General features: G+C 42.1%; 1 protein-coding gene across 4 annotated transcripts in view; it reads left to right on the top strand.

Moving 5' to 3' along the window:
- clasp1a (cytoplasmic linker associated protein 1a) overlaps window positions 1-16,348 on the top strand; it is a 94,875-nt gene extending 78,527 nt beyond the window's left edge. For 2 of the 4 annotated variants that reach the window (XM_034134200.1, XM_034134201.1), the window contains exons 29-40: window positions 712-790; window positions 889-1,032; window positions 3,308-3,457; window positions 3,882-3,988; window positions 5,402-5,549; window positions 5,855-6,101; window positions 6,834-6,890; window positions 7,767-7,960; window positions 8,529-8,657; window positions 9,420-9,626; window positions 11,062-11,178; window positions 14,069-16,348. In XM_034134200.1, coding sequence (XP_033990091.1) covers window positions 712-790; window positions 889-1,032; window positions 3,308-3,457; window positions 3,882-3,988; window positions 5,402-5,549; window positions 5,855-6,101; window positions 6,834-6,890; window positions 7,767-7,960; window positions 8,529-8,657; window positions 9,420-9,626; window positions 11,062-11,178; window positions 14,069-14,155 — 1,666 coding nt within the window. In that variant the 3' untranslated portion in view covers window positions 14,156-16,348. Of the gene's footprint in view, window positions 1-711; window positions 791-888; window positions 1,033-1,936; window positions 2,033-3,307; window positions 3,458-3,881; window positions 3,989-4,748; window positions 4,878-5,401; window positions 5,550-5,854; window positions 6,102-6,833; window positions 6,891-7,766; window positions 7,961-8,528; window positions 8,658-9,419; window positions 9,627-11,061; window positions 11,179-14,068 lie in introns of all 4 variants that reach the window. The other 2 variants (XM_034134198.1, XM_034134199.1) reach the window with 2 other exon arrangements.
- Window positions 16,349-16,413: the final 65 nt, after the last annotated feature.

Consider the following 16,413-nt stretch of genomic DNA (forward strand, 5'->3'; position numbering starts at 1 on the left):
GGACATTGCTCGCGGCACACCTGGACATTGCTCGCGGCACACCTGGACATTGCTCGCGGCACACCTGGACATTGCTCGCGGCACACCTGGACATTGCTCGCGCGCGGCACACCGGTTGGGAACCACTGATTTAGAGAAATGTAAAGAGAGTGTGAAAGATTTCAGTTTTTGTGCTTTTCTCTGACTCACTCTGTGGTGAATTTTGAGAGTTAATACATTATTGGCAGCAACATCACAACCATTAAGTAGTTATTTAAAAAAATATAATTGGAGATTTATTTTAGGAATCAAGGAAAGTAGAAAAGAATGGATTCACACAATGTTGTTACTTGTTTTTTTATTTATTATTATTTTACCTTTATATTATAACCCTGTGTAGGATAGTTTTTCACAAAAAAGACAATCAAACATCTGGGATGCAACACAAATAAAGTCAAATGTAAGTCCACGTGATTCCACTATGTTTTAATGCCTTTATAAGCGCGTTTAAGCATGTTTGATCATTATCGGGATTATATTGTGCAGAATAACGGTGACATGATATCTTCATATATTCCCATGCTTATTTGAAGGAGATCTGTTTGAAGGACACATGATTTCCTATACATCTGAATTAGTGATCAATCTCATTATTGAGCAGTCAAGCTTGTTCAATAATGTTCCATCATAGGAAAGCAAAAAGGTAACCTCTCATTTCTTTGTGTGTGTCAGGGATTCCTTCCCATTCGATCAGCAGTTTAACATCCTGATGCGGTTCATCGTGGATCAGACTCAGACCCCTAACCTGAAGGTAAACCCTCATTCTGTTCACAGACCTGGTTTGGATTAATGAGTGTGGTTGATGGAACATTTTTGTCACACATGACTGAACGTGTGCTGTCTCTTCAGGTTAAGGTGGCCATTCTGAAGTACATCGACACCCTGGCCCGGCAGATGGACCCGACAGACTTTGTCAACTCCAGTGAGACGCGCCTGGCCGTCTCTCGCATCATCACCTGGACCACTGAACCCAAAAGTTCTGATGTCAGGAAGGTAGGCCACGTTATCCAGCACTGACTGTCCAAATCTTTCTGCTTGTACAAACCTTTTCCTGCAGAATATTGTTTTTGGTTGTCATCCCATTTTTTAAAGAAAATTCCTTTTGTTCCTAATTTAGGTAATAAGCATTTGTCTAGCACACTGGAGTTATCAGAGAATATTCATGTATTTTTGATTCCTTGGTTAAAACAACATGTGACACATGACATATTTGTTGCTTTAATCCTCATGGTGCAATGTAACCCTTCTAAACCAGAAGATGTAGGGCCCATGAAGAATGAGAAGGGAACAGATTACATCTCACATCAAATCTATTGTTTCTTTATTTATTTTTCACTCAACATAAATTATTTTGTATATATAATCTCCATAGGAAGTAATGCCATACTAAACTATTTTAATAACATTAAAAGTGTGTGAGCAAGCTTAATGCAAAACTAATTGCCTAGAGGTGTTTAGTAAAACGTTATGTAACAAGGTTAAAATAAGATGTGCATTGTGAGTTGACTCCAAGACCTACTGAGTAGATACATCATCTGTGTTTGCGTTAGGAATAATCCAGATTTACACTGGACAGCCAGTGGAATCTTGTAAACCTCCACACATGTTATCATTTGAATTCTTCAGGCTGGATTGTTTGTTCAGCCACAGTAGTAAACTTTGATAAAAGGTTCTCAGTGTGGACGGCCTTCGGTCAGTGGCCCATTATCTTCCCCCTGTCTGACGCGTGTCACATCCCTCCCTCTGTGTCCCATCCTGTTTGTTACACTGCTGTTGTTCATTGGCATACTACAAAAAGGTTAGTGCTAGGGAGGATTGGTTGAGTGTTGCATCCACATGTGAGGTTGGGGGTCCTGTGTCTTTCTGTAACGCCCATATTGCCCCCACTGTGCCCCAGACCCTTCATAGCTGGGTGAGCGAGGAGCTAGCAGGCAGGTCCAGCCCTGCAGCCTTACTGTCCGCTGAGGGCAACCAGGAAGACAGGTGTAAGCAGGTAGAGCCCCGCCAGCAGCCAATCACAACACGATAAGCACGCAATGCCCCTCCTGCCCGGTGCCTAACCACCACCTAGAGACAGAGAAGCTCCAGTGTGGCATCTGTCACTCACTTTCAGGATTTAAGCTCCAGCTGTTTCGCTGTAACAACTTAAAATCCACTCTGTGCTTGCAAATTGATCACTCACCAAATAGATTCCACCTGTTGTGCACCCACAGCAGGAGCGTGGGACCTTTAACCTGAAATGTTTTTGAATAGGACAGGAAATGCTTGTTGCTTTGTATGAACGGACTTCCAAGTCAATTGTATTGATAGGAATGCCGTTTTGTTTCTTCTGTGTGCCTAACACATTTGTTTTTCTGACTCACATTAACAACCTCTTTTTCACACTTGTACCTGCATGTTGTTAACATTCTATGTATGTACAAGAGAAATTCAAAATATGACTCTAAAGCGGGTTATAAAAACGTTATTGTCCCAATAACAGTATTCAAAAGTTATCCATGATTACATCATATTTTATTACATGTATTTACTCTGGTCCGGAGCAACATACGACAAGTCTACATAAACTTAATAGGAACATATTCATTTTAAGAGCAATCAGAATCAGAATCCTTTTGTCCCGCAGCGGGGAGGTTTACATTATTACAACAGCAGGTAGTGCAGATCAAGTGAGGAAAATACAAATTTAAAAAATGACTAAGTATGTGCACGTTATTAATAACACAATAAGTATATGTACACCATGGTAAAATAGCAGCAGTATAATAACTTCAAATAAGCAATAGCTCAGTTAAACAAATCAGGTTTATTCTAAACTCCCCTAAATGTTTGATCTATACTCACTTGCATGTTGCAACATTGATATATCAGCAATGTCCTTGAATAGTTATTAACTTCATTAGTTTCCCACTGAATGCAGCTTTTAACAGTTTCTTTCTACAGGCTAATGCACATGTGAGTCTACTGAAAAATGCACTGAGGAGCTGAACAGTTGGTTTCCATGGTTTCAGAATAGTTTTGACCTTTATCAAAGTGAACCCTTGCCTCAGATTGCTGTTACAAGTTCTGATATTCAAAAAATAACAGTAAATTACAACTGAACCTCTACTTTTTGATCATTATTAAATGTCAGAACAGCGCCTCTGATCCCCTCTGGAGAAAGGTCTGTCGGAAACACATGGTCAAAGTAGTTAAGGAACCAGGGAAACCATCTGAACTTCCTCAGCTGTGTCCTCAGTCCTGACCCGTTGTTCTGAACGTCCTGCAGGCGGCACAGGTGGTGCTCATCGCTCTGTTTGAGCTCAACACCCCAGAGTTCACCATGCTGCTGGGAGCCCTCCCCAAAACGTTCCAGGACGGAGCCACCAAACTGCTGCACAACCACCTGAAGAACTCCAGCAACACCAGCAGCAGTGTGGTGAGTCAGATCAAACACTGTAGTGTTGATAGGATTTGATGGAAGCCCATTTCTGCCAGGAATACAAAAATATTACAATGAAAAAAACAAGTTTCCACAATCACACTTGAGATTACAAATTTGAACATAATTACCTTATGGCCACAGAGAGGCCTTGAACGAATGCATTTGCACGGCAATAAAGTCAATACGAACATCATTTATGTACATGTTCAATCATCGATATAAGGATCGTAAGTTTGGTTACCATAATAAATGACAGTATTTCTTTTTCATCACTTCAGAATTCTCACAGAAGCCAAACTCATATAAAAAACGTTGTATTTATCCCCAAATTCTTACCGTACAGTGCTAAACACAGTTGGGTGTGTGTAGGTCAGCAGGTTTACACCTTTCCATTTCTTCTTGTCTTCCTCTCTTCCAGGGCTCTCCCAGCAACACAATTGGCCGGACGCAGACACGCCACACCCCCAGCAGGACCAGCCCCCTCACCTCTCCAACAAACTGTTCCCATGGAGGACTGTCTCCAAGGTAGCTCCTCTCCCACCTGTTACTGAGCTCACACACCTCCTGTCCCACTGCATGGCTGTGCTTTGGCACTGTAGATACTGCTGCTGTCCCTATTGGTTGGTATGAGCAAGGTACTGTGTGAGGTGCTCAGAGAGGTTACAACTTGCTAGAAATAAAGAAGCCAACCCATTTTCTTCATAGATCAAATAATTCTTCCAAAACCCACTCGGTTGATCCATAACATATGTAGTGCCTTAGACACCAAGCTCGTTGGTGCTGTCCTGTATAAGGCTGTTTCATATAAAAAACTGTGAAAGAGAACAGCACATGTTTTAGCCTTTGTACTTGCTCCTGTGCCAGTTGAATGTGGCCACTGAGTGGTAGGAACAGTTGTATCCCCTCTGCCCGAGCAGCTCTTCCCTGAGTGTTTGTACCTGCTAGCAGAAACCCATGAACACAGATGATTTGTCAACATCATTTCCTGGTTTGAATGACTTTAGTTAATCCTGAAATGAATGTCATAATATTTTTAATTGAAAAGTGCCCCCTCGCTGAAATGTTGTGGGGTTCTGCTACCTTCCAGTTCTCTCCTTTTAAATTTACACTTTCAGTTAACCTACAAGCTCAGACTAGTTTCTTTTTGTCTTTTCTCTTTCTGCACACGTGTTTGTCTCCTTCTCCTTCCTTCTCTTGTCTCCACCTGTTCTTGCTTTCCATTTTCCTCGCCCCACTCTCTCACCCCTGTCTGTCCATCCTTCCCTCCCGGCTGCTGTGGCAACAGTCGGTTATGGGGTTGGGGTGGCGACGGACTGTCAAAGCATCCCCCTGCCCCTCCTCCTCCTCCTCCTCAGCCCCACTCCACCCCTGCTGCCCCCTCCCTAAGGGTCCTCCGCAGAGCATATTCACCCAGGTAAAGAGGCGGGCTCAGACACAGAGGCCATCACAACAGCAAGAAGCCTGACCCTGATCCTTTCATTTTCTCACTGACTACATATTAATCCATAATGAAAATATCATTCACATTGCTTCTCAAGCGGGGTTAATGCTAGGATGTGTGTACATTACATTACATTACATTACATGTCACTTGTTAGACGCTTTTATCCAAAGCGACTAACATACTCAATACTGTGGGCAATCCCCACAGGAGCAATTTGGGGTGAAGTGTCTCAGGGACACAACGACATGCTGACTGCAGTGGGGTTTGAACCTGTGCTCCCCTGATCCGAACACCAACGCACTAATCCACTGCACCACACGCACATGTACAATTCAAAATACACAATGTTCACAATATTTTTCTTTCTAAAAACGAATCACTTTTTCAAAACAGCACTTTGCATGGTGACAAAACAAATGCATGCTTGTGTATCTTCAACACAAATACATTTCTAATACACCGTGTGTGTGTATTTCTCTCTGTGTGTCTGGTAGCATGATGGAGTACGACACTGAAAACATGAACTCTGAGGAGATCTACAGCTCGCTGCGCGGTGTCACTGAGGCCATCCAGAGCTTCAGCTACCGGAGCCAGGAGGACCTGAACGAGCCAATCAGACAGGAGGGCAAGAGGGACGACGCGGTGAGTCAGCACTTTCCTGAATCCTTCCTCCTACTGTAAAAATGACTATAAAGCTTTCAGCTTTGGTTGAATCCAAATGGATAAGACTAAGTGAGACTGCTGAACCCTCACAATCTTTACCAAAATGAGCAGATTGCAGTGAGCTCAGCAGGATCCGGGTACTGTCCCACCCCGAGCTGAACTGGGCCTCTGTATAAAGGTTTTCAGGCAACAGTCCACATCAAATGTTTTGAAAGCTGCAGGTACACATACATCTTCAGAATGCTTTCTCATATTCTCCCACCCCCTCCCTCCCTGTGTTACAGGCAGGAAGAGAGGGCGTAGCGTCCTCTCCTGGCTCTGACGCTCGGCTCGGTTTAGACGTGGTGGAAGGAGGTCGCACCGCTTTAGACAACAAGACTTCCCTGCTCAACACGCCGTCGCCCCGCTCCTTTTCGGGGCCACGGGGCCGTGAGTTCGCCCCTTATGGCTACGGAGAAACCATTTGCACGTATGACAAGAGCGCCATGAAGGAGGCCGTGTTCGACGATGACGTAGAGCAGTTCCGCGACTGTGAGTTCATGTGATAATCAGGCAATAAAAGTGTTTACATGGAGGGAGGGCATTATTGCAGCAGAAAGAAATCATGGGACATCAGAATGTACTATACTGTACTTATGATATTCAGTAAAGAACAATCAAAGAGTTAGAGGCTCTCTTATTTTGAAATGGTGTCCCTTGCACACCCTCGGAGGTGCAATAAGGAGATTTAAGTCATAGCCTGCTTGTCACTTAAACACATTTTTATATTGAAAAGTCTTCCCATGAACCACTGAGATGTTGTGTTATCATTACAATGAATGCATTACATTTCTTCCAGTACTGTAAATGTTGAGCTCTCTGAGGCAAACCGAAGACATTTCTCTCTTTGTTATTCTGTTAAAAGCATTCATTCATTTTCTCCTGTCTTTCATACTGTCTTATCATTTAGTCTCATTGTGTGATGTTGTTTTGACAACATAGAGGAAGACACCCTTCAACTTCTGTTACATACTGTACATTTGAGACATGAAACAAGAATGAGCTCAACCACATGGTTGGCTTTAGTTTGTGTAGCCAGCTTTGACTTTCACCCATTAGGTGGCTAAACGTTGACACAAAAGGTCTAACTCTGCGTTATGTGTACCACAAACACTGGTGTGTGTCTTACAATAGAGGGGCTGCAGTGTGTTTTGTTGTGGTCCTCACATTCTTTGCTCTGTCCCTCACCTCCACCTCCATCCCTCCTCCACCCCTCCCCTCCAGGCCGACGGCAGGAAAGTGGTGAAAACAAGATGGCGCTCCCCAAGGTCTTTGCTCCTGGTAAACATGCCTCACCTGAATACTGACCGACATTTACTCACTCCACTCACCCTCTGTGTGTGATTGCATTATTCAATCATTTCACATCAACATTTATTTTGATGGTCTCCTCACTTCTCTTAACTCCATATAGAACCTGCGTGTTCACTGAGTCAGTGTGTCCTGCAGAACTAGCTATCAAGCTTCTATTCACAGCTGTCCCATTCTCTGTAATGGACCGGATGTATCCAGCTTATTTTTGAAGTGCATATTCTCAGTCATTAACTATATATCTAGATCTAATATATGTAGACATTTGAACCTGCAGAACACATTATATTACCCTTTTTTACTACACACATACATATTGCAGTGATAAATACATAGAATCAGAAATACTCAATGTATCCTCAGTGGGCAATTTGGGTAATGTAAAAGTTATTACCTTTAAATAATATAAATATATAGAAATAAAATAAAATGTGCATGTAGTAATATGTTAGGTTGAAAGTTCATCCCTACACTGTATATGGAAACTTAATTGATATTTATAGTCAAATTCTAACCTTTTTATCTAAAACATTTTGCCTGACACATTCTTTTCTGCTAGGTAACATTTCAGTCCCACAGTCACATGACTGATGAGCTTCATTGCGTACCTAGCTGTTAACTATATTTCATAAAAGTATTTTTCCTCTCTTTAAACAAGTGAGTGAGAGAGATGCAATTTGGAGAGAGATGACTTTAGGAGTCAATTAATTTGCATTCGAAACGGGCCAAACAGCATTTGTTATTTAAGAAGTTGTTATATTGGGCTGTGGCGAGATGTCAGTGGCTGTATTTGTTGATGCTCAATTGAATGTGTAATTAATGTTTACCTCATGCTCTCTGATGCAGCAGGCGGTCAGGACCACTCGGACCTGGTGGCAGACCTGCTTAAGGAACTGTCCAATCACAACGAGCGCTCTGAGGAGCGTAAAGGCGCCCTGGTGGAGCTGCTGAAGATCACACGAGAGGACAACCTGGCAGTGTGGGACGAACACTTCAAAACCATCCTGCTCCTGCTGCTGGAGACGCTGGGGGATAAAGACGTGCGTTACTCAGCGGCTTTGCGTGTGTGTGGCTCCTGTAGAGATCACACACACTCAGACTGTGTGAATGTGTGTGTGGAGGGCATTGATTACCTCTGAGCCTAACATGTACCAATAAGCCTGACACTGTGAACCTCGTGATATTTAGGTATTGAATCAGAATGAGAATCCCTTTATTCGTCATTTGACATTTACATTGTTACAGAAGTATAGATAGAGACGAAACATAACACACTATTAGTTCAAAAGGCATGCACATAGTATTTCAATCAAATAAAAGGAACATATTTACAGACATACACATTCAGGGAAAATAGGAAAGTAAGATACTGTGTGGTAGTGGTTAGATTGCTGTAGTAGATACAATTATATATTTACATAATAACACACAGATTCTTGTTGGAATAGACTACTAAGAAGTAGCAGCCAGTAGTTATAGTAATATTAACTAGGATGAGTGTTGTTGCACAACAGTGGTGTCATAGGTGTCCTTTATTGTAGGCACATATGGATATCCAGCAGGGACATTTATCCATTGAACTGATCACCCTTCCTCTGTTCCCCTCAGCACACCATCCGGGCCCTGGCTCTGCGTTTGCTGAAAGAAATCCTGAGGAATCAGCCGGCGCGCTTTAAAAACTACGCTGAGCTTACCATCATGAAAACTCTGGAGGCTCACAAAGACTCTCACAAGGAGGTACACTACATCACCCTAAAGATGCATTACAGAATGTTCCTCTTCACTTAGGGGCAGCAGAACAGGCTGAAAGGCAAATGACCAAACTGTTGCCCACTTATACATCTGGCAGACATGGAACATGAGCTTTTCTTTGGAGTCATGTTTGTGTCAACGTGATGAAATCAAACATTCACTTTGCTTTTAGATATTTATTTATATCCACAAAAACTCAAAGGTGGGAAAATACCCTACAATTGTGTAAAATCTTTTACTCTGAAAGGTTTTATATAGTGCTCATAGTGCCAATTTTAGTTTTGTTTATGTTTTACAAAGCACCCTAGAGTTGTTGGTTTTAGAGGTTCACTAATGATCTGATTATCGATAGAGAACAATAACAACGGCTGAACTCAATAAGTTAGCCTTTAGCTCAGGACCACTCAGGAGGAACCTTCAGAATGATCCTCCTACACAAGCGGGGACACAGTGGGTAAACACAGATCGTGGAACACACAATACACCGGATAAACAGTGAGACAACACTTTCATAAAACTTCCAGATCAATATGAATCCACAGTTTGGGAGAAAGAATCTGTGCTCAAAGTCTGACAGCCAATTAAACTCATCCATCAATCCATGTCAGTAAATACAGCTGAGTAAAGCTCTCTTTTGAATCTACTGCAGTTGTGCTTTCACCTTGCTCAAATACATACAAAAACTGATATAACAAGTTCTGCTTATTTTTGTTGATAATCTTATGTGTACATGTTGATGTGCTTCAGGTTGTGCGAGCAGCTGAGGAGGCGGCCTCCACCCTGGCCGGCTCCATCCACCCGGAGCAGTGCATCAAGGTGCTGTGCCCCATAGTGCAGACAGCCGACTACCCCATCAACCTGGCTGCCATCAAGATGCAAACCAAAGTCATTGAACGCATCGCCAAGGACTCCTTGCTGCTGCTGCTGCCCGACATCATCCCCGGACTCCTGCAGGTCTGAGTTTAAAACCTACAAGATGTTAGATCAGACACAGCTTTTAACACTAGAACCGCCAGAGGTCGCTGTATACCTAAAACCGCCAACGGTTCAAATGTACCCACTATTGATTTTCAAGGTACAATGTTCTTTTATTTATCATGTAGAACAGTGAGTTTGGATCGCACAGGGATGAAACGTATACCAATAGAATCTGTGGACTCTCAGCTTTTCATATGATATAGTTTGTGCAGATAGCATCTAGTGTTAAAGAAACATAGGTTTGGATTGTACAATTTCTTTTGGAAGAGATTACATTTAATGCTCATACAACCCTGAAATTGATGTTTAGTAAATTGGATAAAACTCACAAAAATGCTAAACAAAAATACACTTTCAACCCTCCTGTCGTGTTCGGGTCACATCTGATCGGTTTACTACTTCCATCATTCATAAACATTGTGTTTCAATTTGATTGCTTGAAGGCCTTATGATATCCTCCACAGTGGGCATTTGAACATATAACATTTCTTATCACCACTTTAATAGAATTTTGAGTGGTTTAGTCAACTTTGTAACACCTATGATGTTCCCTGTCAAAAATGACCTCCATAGGGTTTGAATGGGTAACCCTAGATTATGTTCATCATCAGATACTACACACACACAAATCTACAACCGTGTTCATTTTGGAATACATTTTCAATGTCTATTCTTTGTTTATTCACAAATTAATTGAATGTACACCAGTATTCTGAGACATTGTTTACAGCTCAAAAGGGAGTTATATCAAATGTGGTGATGATTCATGTTTTTTGTGTTAATGTGAGAGCAGTTAAAACAGACCGGTCAAATTGGAGCGGGAACACCAAAGTAAGGGGAGAAACAGACACAACAGGAAGGGTTAAGAAAAGCTAATTAAACCAACTTAAATAAACATTGTTAGCTAGACAAAAGAGTTACATTTGTATTAAATAACAGAGAATCAAGAGTTTTTTGGGGGAAAGGCAGAGTAGAAACGTTCTTGTCAGCTCCCAAAGGTCTTATTTGGACAATGTACATATTTGGACTCTGGGATTATTTGCCTTATTTGTCCCTGGAAATGTTTGCGTGTACTCTGCACTCTCCTGTGACTCCTCCCATGTTCCTGCTGACCCCTGGTGTGTGTGTGTGTGTGTGTGTGTGTGTGTGTGTGTGTGTGTGTGTGTGTGTGTGTGTGTGTGTGTGTGTGTGTGTGTGTGTGGTGTGTGTGTGTGTGTGTGTGTGTGTGTGTGTGTGTGTGGTGTGTGTGTGTGTGTGTGTGTGTGTGTGTGTGTGTGTGTGTGTGTGTGTGTGTGTGTGTGTGTGTGTGTGTGTGTGTGTGTGTGTGTGTGTGTGTGTGTGTGTGTGTGTGTGTGTGTGTGTGTGTGTGTGTGTGTGTGTGTGTGTGTGATGCTGCCTCTCTCCTCTGCAGGGCTATGACAACACAGAGAGCAGCGTTCGCAAGGCCAGCGTGTTCTGTCTGGTGGCTATCTACTCTGTGATTGGAGAGGATCTCAAACCCCACCTGGCACTGCTCACGGGCAGCAAGGTAACGACTGTGCCATACACACGTACACACACACACACAACCTTTTTAACCTCTTCAGCAGATGCAGAGTCTTATCACCTTCCCATGCTGTTATTTCTCAGAAAGGGTCATATTTGCCCTACTTTACTACAACATGTGTCCTTGTGTTATGTAATGGTTGAGGTCTGAGGGTCAGGTTCACCTGTATGGGGGGCCCTCCCCTCAGATGTTTGACAGCTGCTTATCTGAAAGGAGACTGACACACACCGTATGGACGGCTGGAGCCCCGTCACATTCTCTACTTGTACTTTGGCATGTAGTCTTACAGCAAACAAATACTTTTCCCAGCAGTGTAATCATTTTTCCAGAAAAGGTATACAAATTAGCATTCAACCTGATTAGGAAAGTAAAAAACACAGTTAAGTAATAACTTGACTAATGATGTAGTAAAATGTCCTGACTGATACTGATCAACAATTTTTTACTGATAATATTTCAATCAGGAGAGACTTCGAGTAGTTTGGTGCGATGAACATATTTATTTCCATGTGTAAAAGAGGCGAGATAAATCGTCTTTGGCGATTAGACCCCATTGTGATGTGATGGATTCAGGTGGAAGGAGAAACCAACTAGGAAAGGTGATCCCCCGGGGTCCAGATGATGAGAGTCCTCCTGGGCTGTCATGGGTCCTGGATGTGATGAACGGGAGGTGAACGGGCTGGAGGGGGGCTGAAATGACAGCTCACGGGGCAAGGAGCAGATTTAAAGTTTGCCGGATGCTCGGTGATTGGCTTGTGGGAGATGAGGCGGGTCTGATTGGTTAATCTAAGGGATACGCCCATACTTATTGAATGAAAGGATAGAACTTGCGCTGAGCTTCATATTACCTTCCTACCATGGGTGTAAAACCCTTAAATCATAATGAAGAACATTCTGCGGTTCTGTCACTTATTCAGTCCAGCTTCCAGTAAGAAGATCAGGGATAGATCCTCCACATCAAAATCTGTGGAGGTGCAATTCAGTAAAACAAAAAAGGGCAACTTTTTCTTTAATTCAAATTCAATTCAAACCTCTTTTTGAATGCACTATTGCAGAGGAGCAGGAGAGGCAAAGGAGACACTGCTGACCCCGAGGAAAAATGAACATTTCATACAAATTGAATCGACTGTTTGGTGTAACATAAGCCATCTTCTGCAGCTTTTATCACTTCCTGTATTCTAAGATCCACTCCGATACTTCCACAATGGAACAGTGTGTCAAGTACAGCAGTGGACTCCGATGTGTGTCTTGTCACACCACAAAGCAATGCGATGTCCTCTTAAAATCTCCAAAATATGACTATCCATTGTAACCAAAGAGTGATTCCTTACTATTTCATTTGAATCCTCCTAGTAAATCTAGCCACTAATTTACAAAGAAAACATGTCTGAAAAATGAGGATCCATTTTGTACTATTGTTCCTGCTTTCCTCACATGGATCCGTTGACTCTTTGTGTTGTTCCTGACCCCAGGTTGGGAATCACTGACGGACGTAATGGTGTACATGATAGTATAAATAAAAAAAAATCAATCACTGTCAGATTGATCTGCTCACAGCCTGTGGTGTCGATGCATGAGGGATTCTGCCATCAGAGTCACAATCAGAAGACCTTTATTCGTCCCACAGAGGGGACATTTACATTATTACAGCAAAAGTTAAGAGCCAAAAAGCAAATGATTAATCAAGAGGCATGCATCAAATATTGAAGAAAACATTTGAAATAACACAATTGACAATTTCCAAAATACACATCCAGATGGACAAGAAAAAGTACCAGTAACAGTATTTAAAAAGAAGGAGAAAAGTGTAGCATGTATAAAAAACATTACAAACTAGACAAGAAATCTGTACATTGTCATCACTGCCCAATACTTCAAAAAGACGACTTGTTGACCTGCAAAAACATCTTCACACATGCAAATGCTTGCCTTCTGCACAAGATCATCCCTGGCCTCACCTCACCTCTGACAGGTTATTACCCTACGGTCAACTGCAAGTCTGCAGACCTACTGCACTGTACAACCCTCTGTCTGCCTCAGCCTGTTGTTGTCTTCTTGCTATGTAATATGTATGTTTTATTGTTTTTTATTAGTATTTACCGTATTGTATGTTATTGTATGTTGCATGTTTTTACTGATTGTATTAACTTGTAATTTTCAATGAAATAATTGTTGTAATAATCTGTCCAGCGACTACAGAGGAAAAATAGCATCTTGGCTAACTGGCACATTTACAGAAAGGGTTATTAATGTGCACTGTCCCTGCTAAATAACTCAAGTGTGATAGCACTATTAAAAGTGGAAGTATATACTACACAGTTATTTACTGATGTATTACAGCAGGTGAATTGTCTAACTAAGCAGCCAGCAATAATAATAATAATAATAATAATTATAAAGCAGTATATACACATATTGCACATAAGTGCACAGCAGAGATGTTATTTTCTTTGTTGTTATATGTGTGCTATACTTAGGGAAGATGACTGTGGTTGAAATTCCAGAGTGAATCACCTAATGTTGAGAAATAGACAAATGTACAAGTTGAAACCAGAGTTGTGTTATGTAATGAAGAGTTAAAGCATTTAACAGAAAGGATCTATATCCAGCTGGAAGGCCAGATGTTAGCAGCAGCTAGTGCTACAGCATCTGACCGAATCACACAGAACACAAAAGTCCTTTATACAGGAGCGGGAAACAAAGGGACACAAGACATGTTCATTCTAACAGGTAACCTTCGTGCTTTGCCTGACAATAGACAGTCAAAAAGCCTCTGGGTCGCAGCTAGTGAGCCAACGAAGTGTACAAAGAACTCTATGAGACCTAAAAGATACATCTCCACAGTAATGACCGTCTCTTATCTTGTCTCCAGATGAAGTTACTGAACCTGTACATCAAGCGAGCGCAGACCACCAACAGCAACAGCAGCAGCTCCTCGGACGTGTCCTCCCACAGCTAGTGGACAGAAGGACCCCCCCCCCCCCCCCCTCCTCCTCCTCCTCCTCCTCCTCACAACAGCTCACAGGACGTCCTGTCAGAAACCAGTCCTTCAGTTCCTCCTCCCTGATTTTGCTCTAGAAACGTTTGAATGTAACTGTGGATTGGTTTTAGATTGAAGGGGAAGGAAACAACAGTTGATCTCTTTTGGAAAATAGAAAATGTCTCTCTTTCTTTTCATCCTCCCTTTTCCTGTTGAAGCCTGTTTTCCTCCAGCTCTCACACTAGGTATATTAAAGAGTTCATAGCAGACGCCGGGAAATATTCCGAACCAGAGCGGAGGAACCTGTGTCAGATAGACTGCAGTTTGGGATGTCATTTGGCTGGCCCAGTGATGGTAATAAGCCCCCTATGTTTTGGGATGGATTTTGGTTTAGGGAGCTTCAAAACAAAATGAAGACAAAAAAGGACAACAAATCTAAACATTTACAGAAAGCGTACTGTATGAGCATTCTTTTGTTCCTGTTTAACCAATTATAATCTTTGTTTAAAGCTTCTTTTTAATGAAGTGGCTAAATCAATTGAACCCCCTTTCCCAAAAACATTAGCTACTGTACACTCAACAAGGGAGCAGCAAAGATAAACCTTCCAGCTAAATAATTGACAATCCTTCAAATATAGTGCAGTTCTTTCATTTGAAGATTAAATTGTTGAACTGCACAATTCAAGTAGAATTTGTCTTGAAATCCACACTCAGCAGAAGACGTGTTGTGAAGCTGTGCTGCCCCTATTCTCCCACAGAACCTTCTGCACTCCTTTTGTTGGACACTTTTGTTAAACACGCTTTCACCACTCCAGTGTGTGGCTTCTTACCTGTAAATCTGTGAGGTTGCTGCTCAGCAGAGACTCTGGTGAGGAGGAGGTCCTGCTGTAAATACTGCAGATGTTTCCAGCGGGGAGACGAGTGATCGGAGACACCAATAAGACTTTTCCAGGCCTTATTCACTCCACACTAATGTAAGTGGACTTACAGCACTGTAACCCTTGGCTCTCTAAAAGATGTGAATCTGCGGGACCCGGTTTGACCTGTGACCGTGCAAATACAGTATTAGTTTCCCCTCACAGCTTCTGCAATAACTCTGAATCCACTAATAACAGTATTTTGTACATACACTTTTGGACCACTGCTTCGCAAAGTTTTACATAATGTCAAAGAAAAAACAGGTTGACTATCACCTTTTTGCACGCTAGCGGAAACACCCTGCATGTAGCCTGCAGCTCATGCCAACATGCTGTTTTAAAGGGCCCGGGTTATTGGCTGTTAAAGTGCACTTGTGACATCATCAGGTGACTCCTCTCTGATGATTGTATGAGCAGAGGAGGTGGTCCCAGACATCAGCCACATGTATGTCAAAGGTACAAACATAAACCATGTGTTCCGTGTATTTAAGCTGGTGGAAGTCACACCTCTTTTTGTTTCAGTGTTAAGATTGAGGAAGCTTTCAAATGTTGGATGTTGCTCCGAGTCCAGCCATGGATCCCTGATCAGGAAAGGTTTCCTCCATCTGATCAGATGTTTGATTATTGGTTCACCATGATACTCTACGGTAGGAAGGGTTCAGACTCATTACGCCTTTTAAATTCTGTTCTCGAGTTCGAGCAAATGACCGAGTCCTTGGATGGACGCTTTGTGACTCACTGTTTTATTTGAGTGGTGTTTCATTCAGGGAATCCACTGCGAGTGGGCCAACCGTGGTTATTTAAGTAAATGAATGTACAGACGTATGTGTTATGATAAGCAGCATTTGAAGTGGCGGTGCTGAAGATGGTTTTGGCAACATGCAGCCCTGTACACTGTAACATGCCTCTCTACTCTCTACCTTATTCCCTCCTCCTGACTCCTCTCAATCTGTCTGATTTTGAAGCCATTTGAAGCAGATGCACACATGGCATGAGGGGAGAGTTGCCATTCTTCAGGGGAGCATATGTAATCCCATTACTGCTATAGAAACAGCTGTTCACTATGCATGTTCTCCAGTACACTGTCTTTCTTTTGTCTCAGTCGCTCATGTAATATTCAGACCTGTATTTATATTTTATTTTGTTCTCTCATGATAAACTGTACAGAAGGTTTTTTTTTGTTTACTTCCACCTGTGATAGGTTTGCAACAATGTAAAGAAATTGTTTGCTCTAGAAATAAACCAACAAAGAAGTGATCTGGATGTGTTTCTGCTTCTTCCTCCCAGAATGATCAGCACAGAGTTTAATCTTCAGAGCAT

This window comes from Trematomus bernacchii, unplaced genomic scaffold (assembly GCF_902827165.1).
Source record: "Trematomus bernacchii unplaced genomic scaffold, fTreBer1.1, whole genome shotgun sequence".
NCBI classification, from domain to species: Eukaryota; Metazoa; Chordata; class Actinopteri; order Perciformes; family Nototheniidae; genus Trematomus; species Trematomus bernacchii.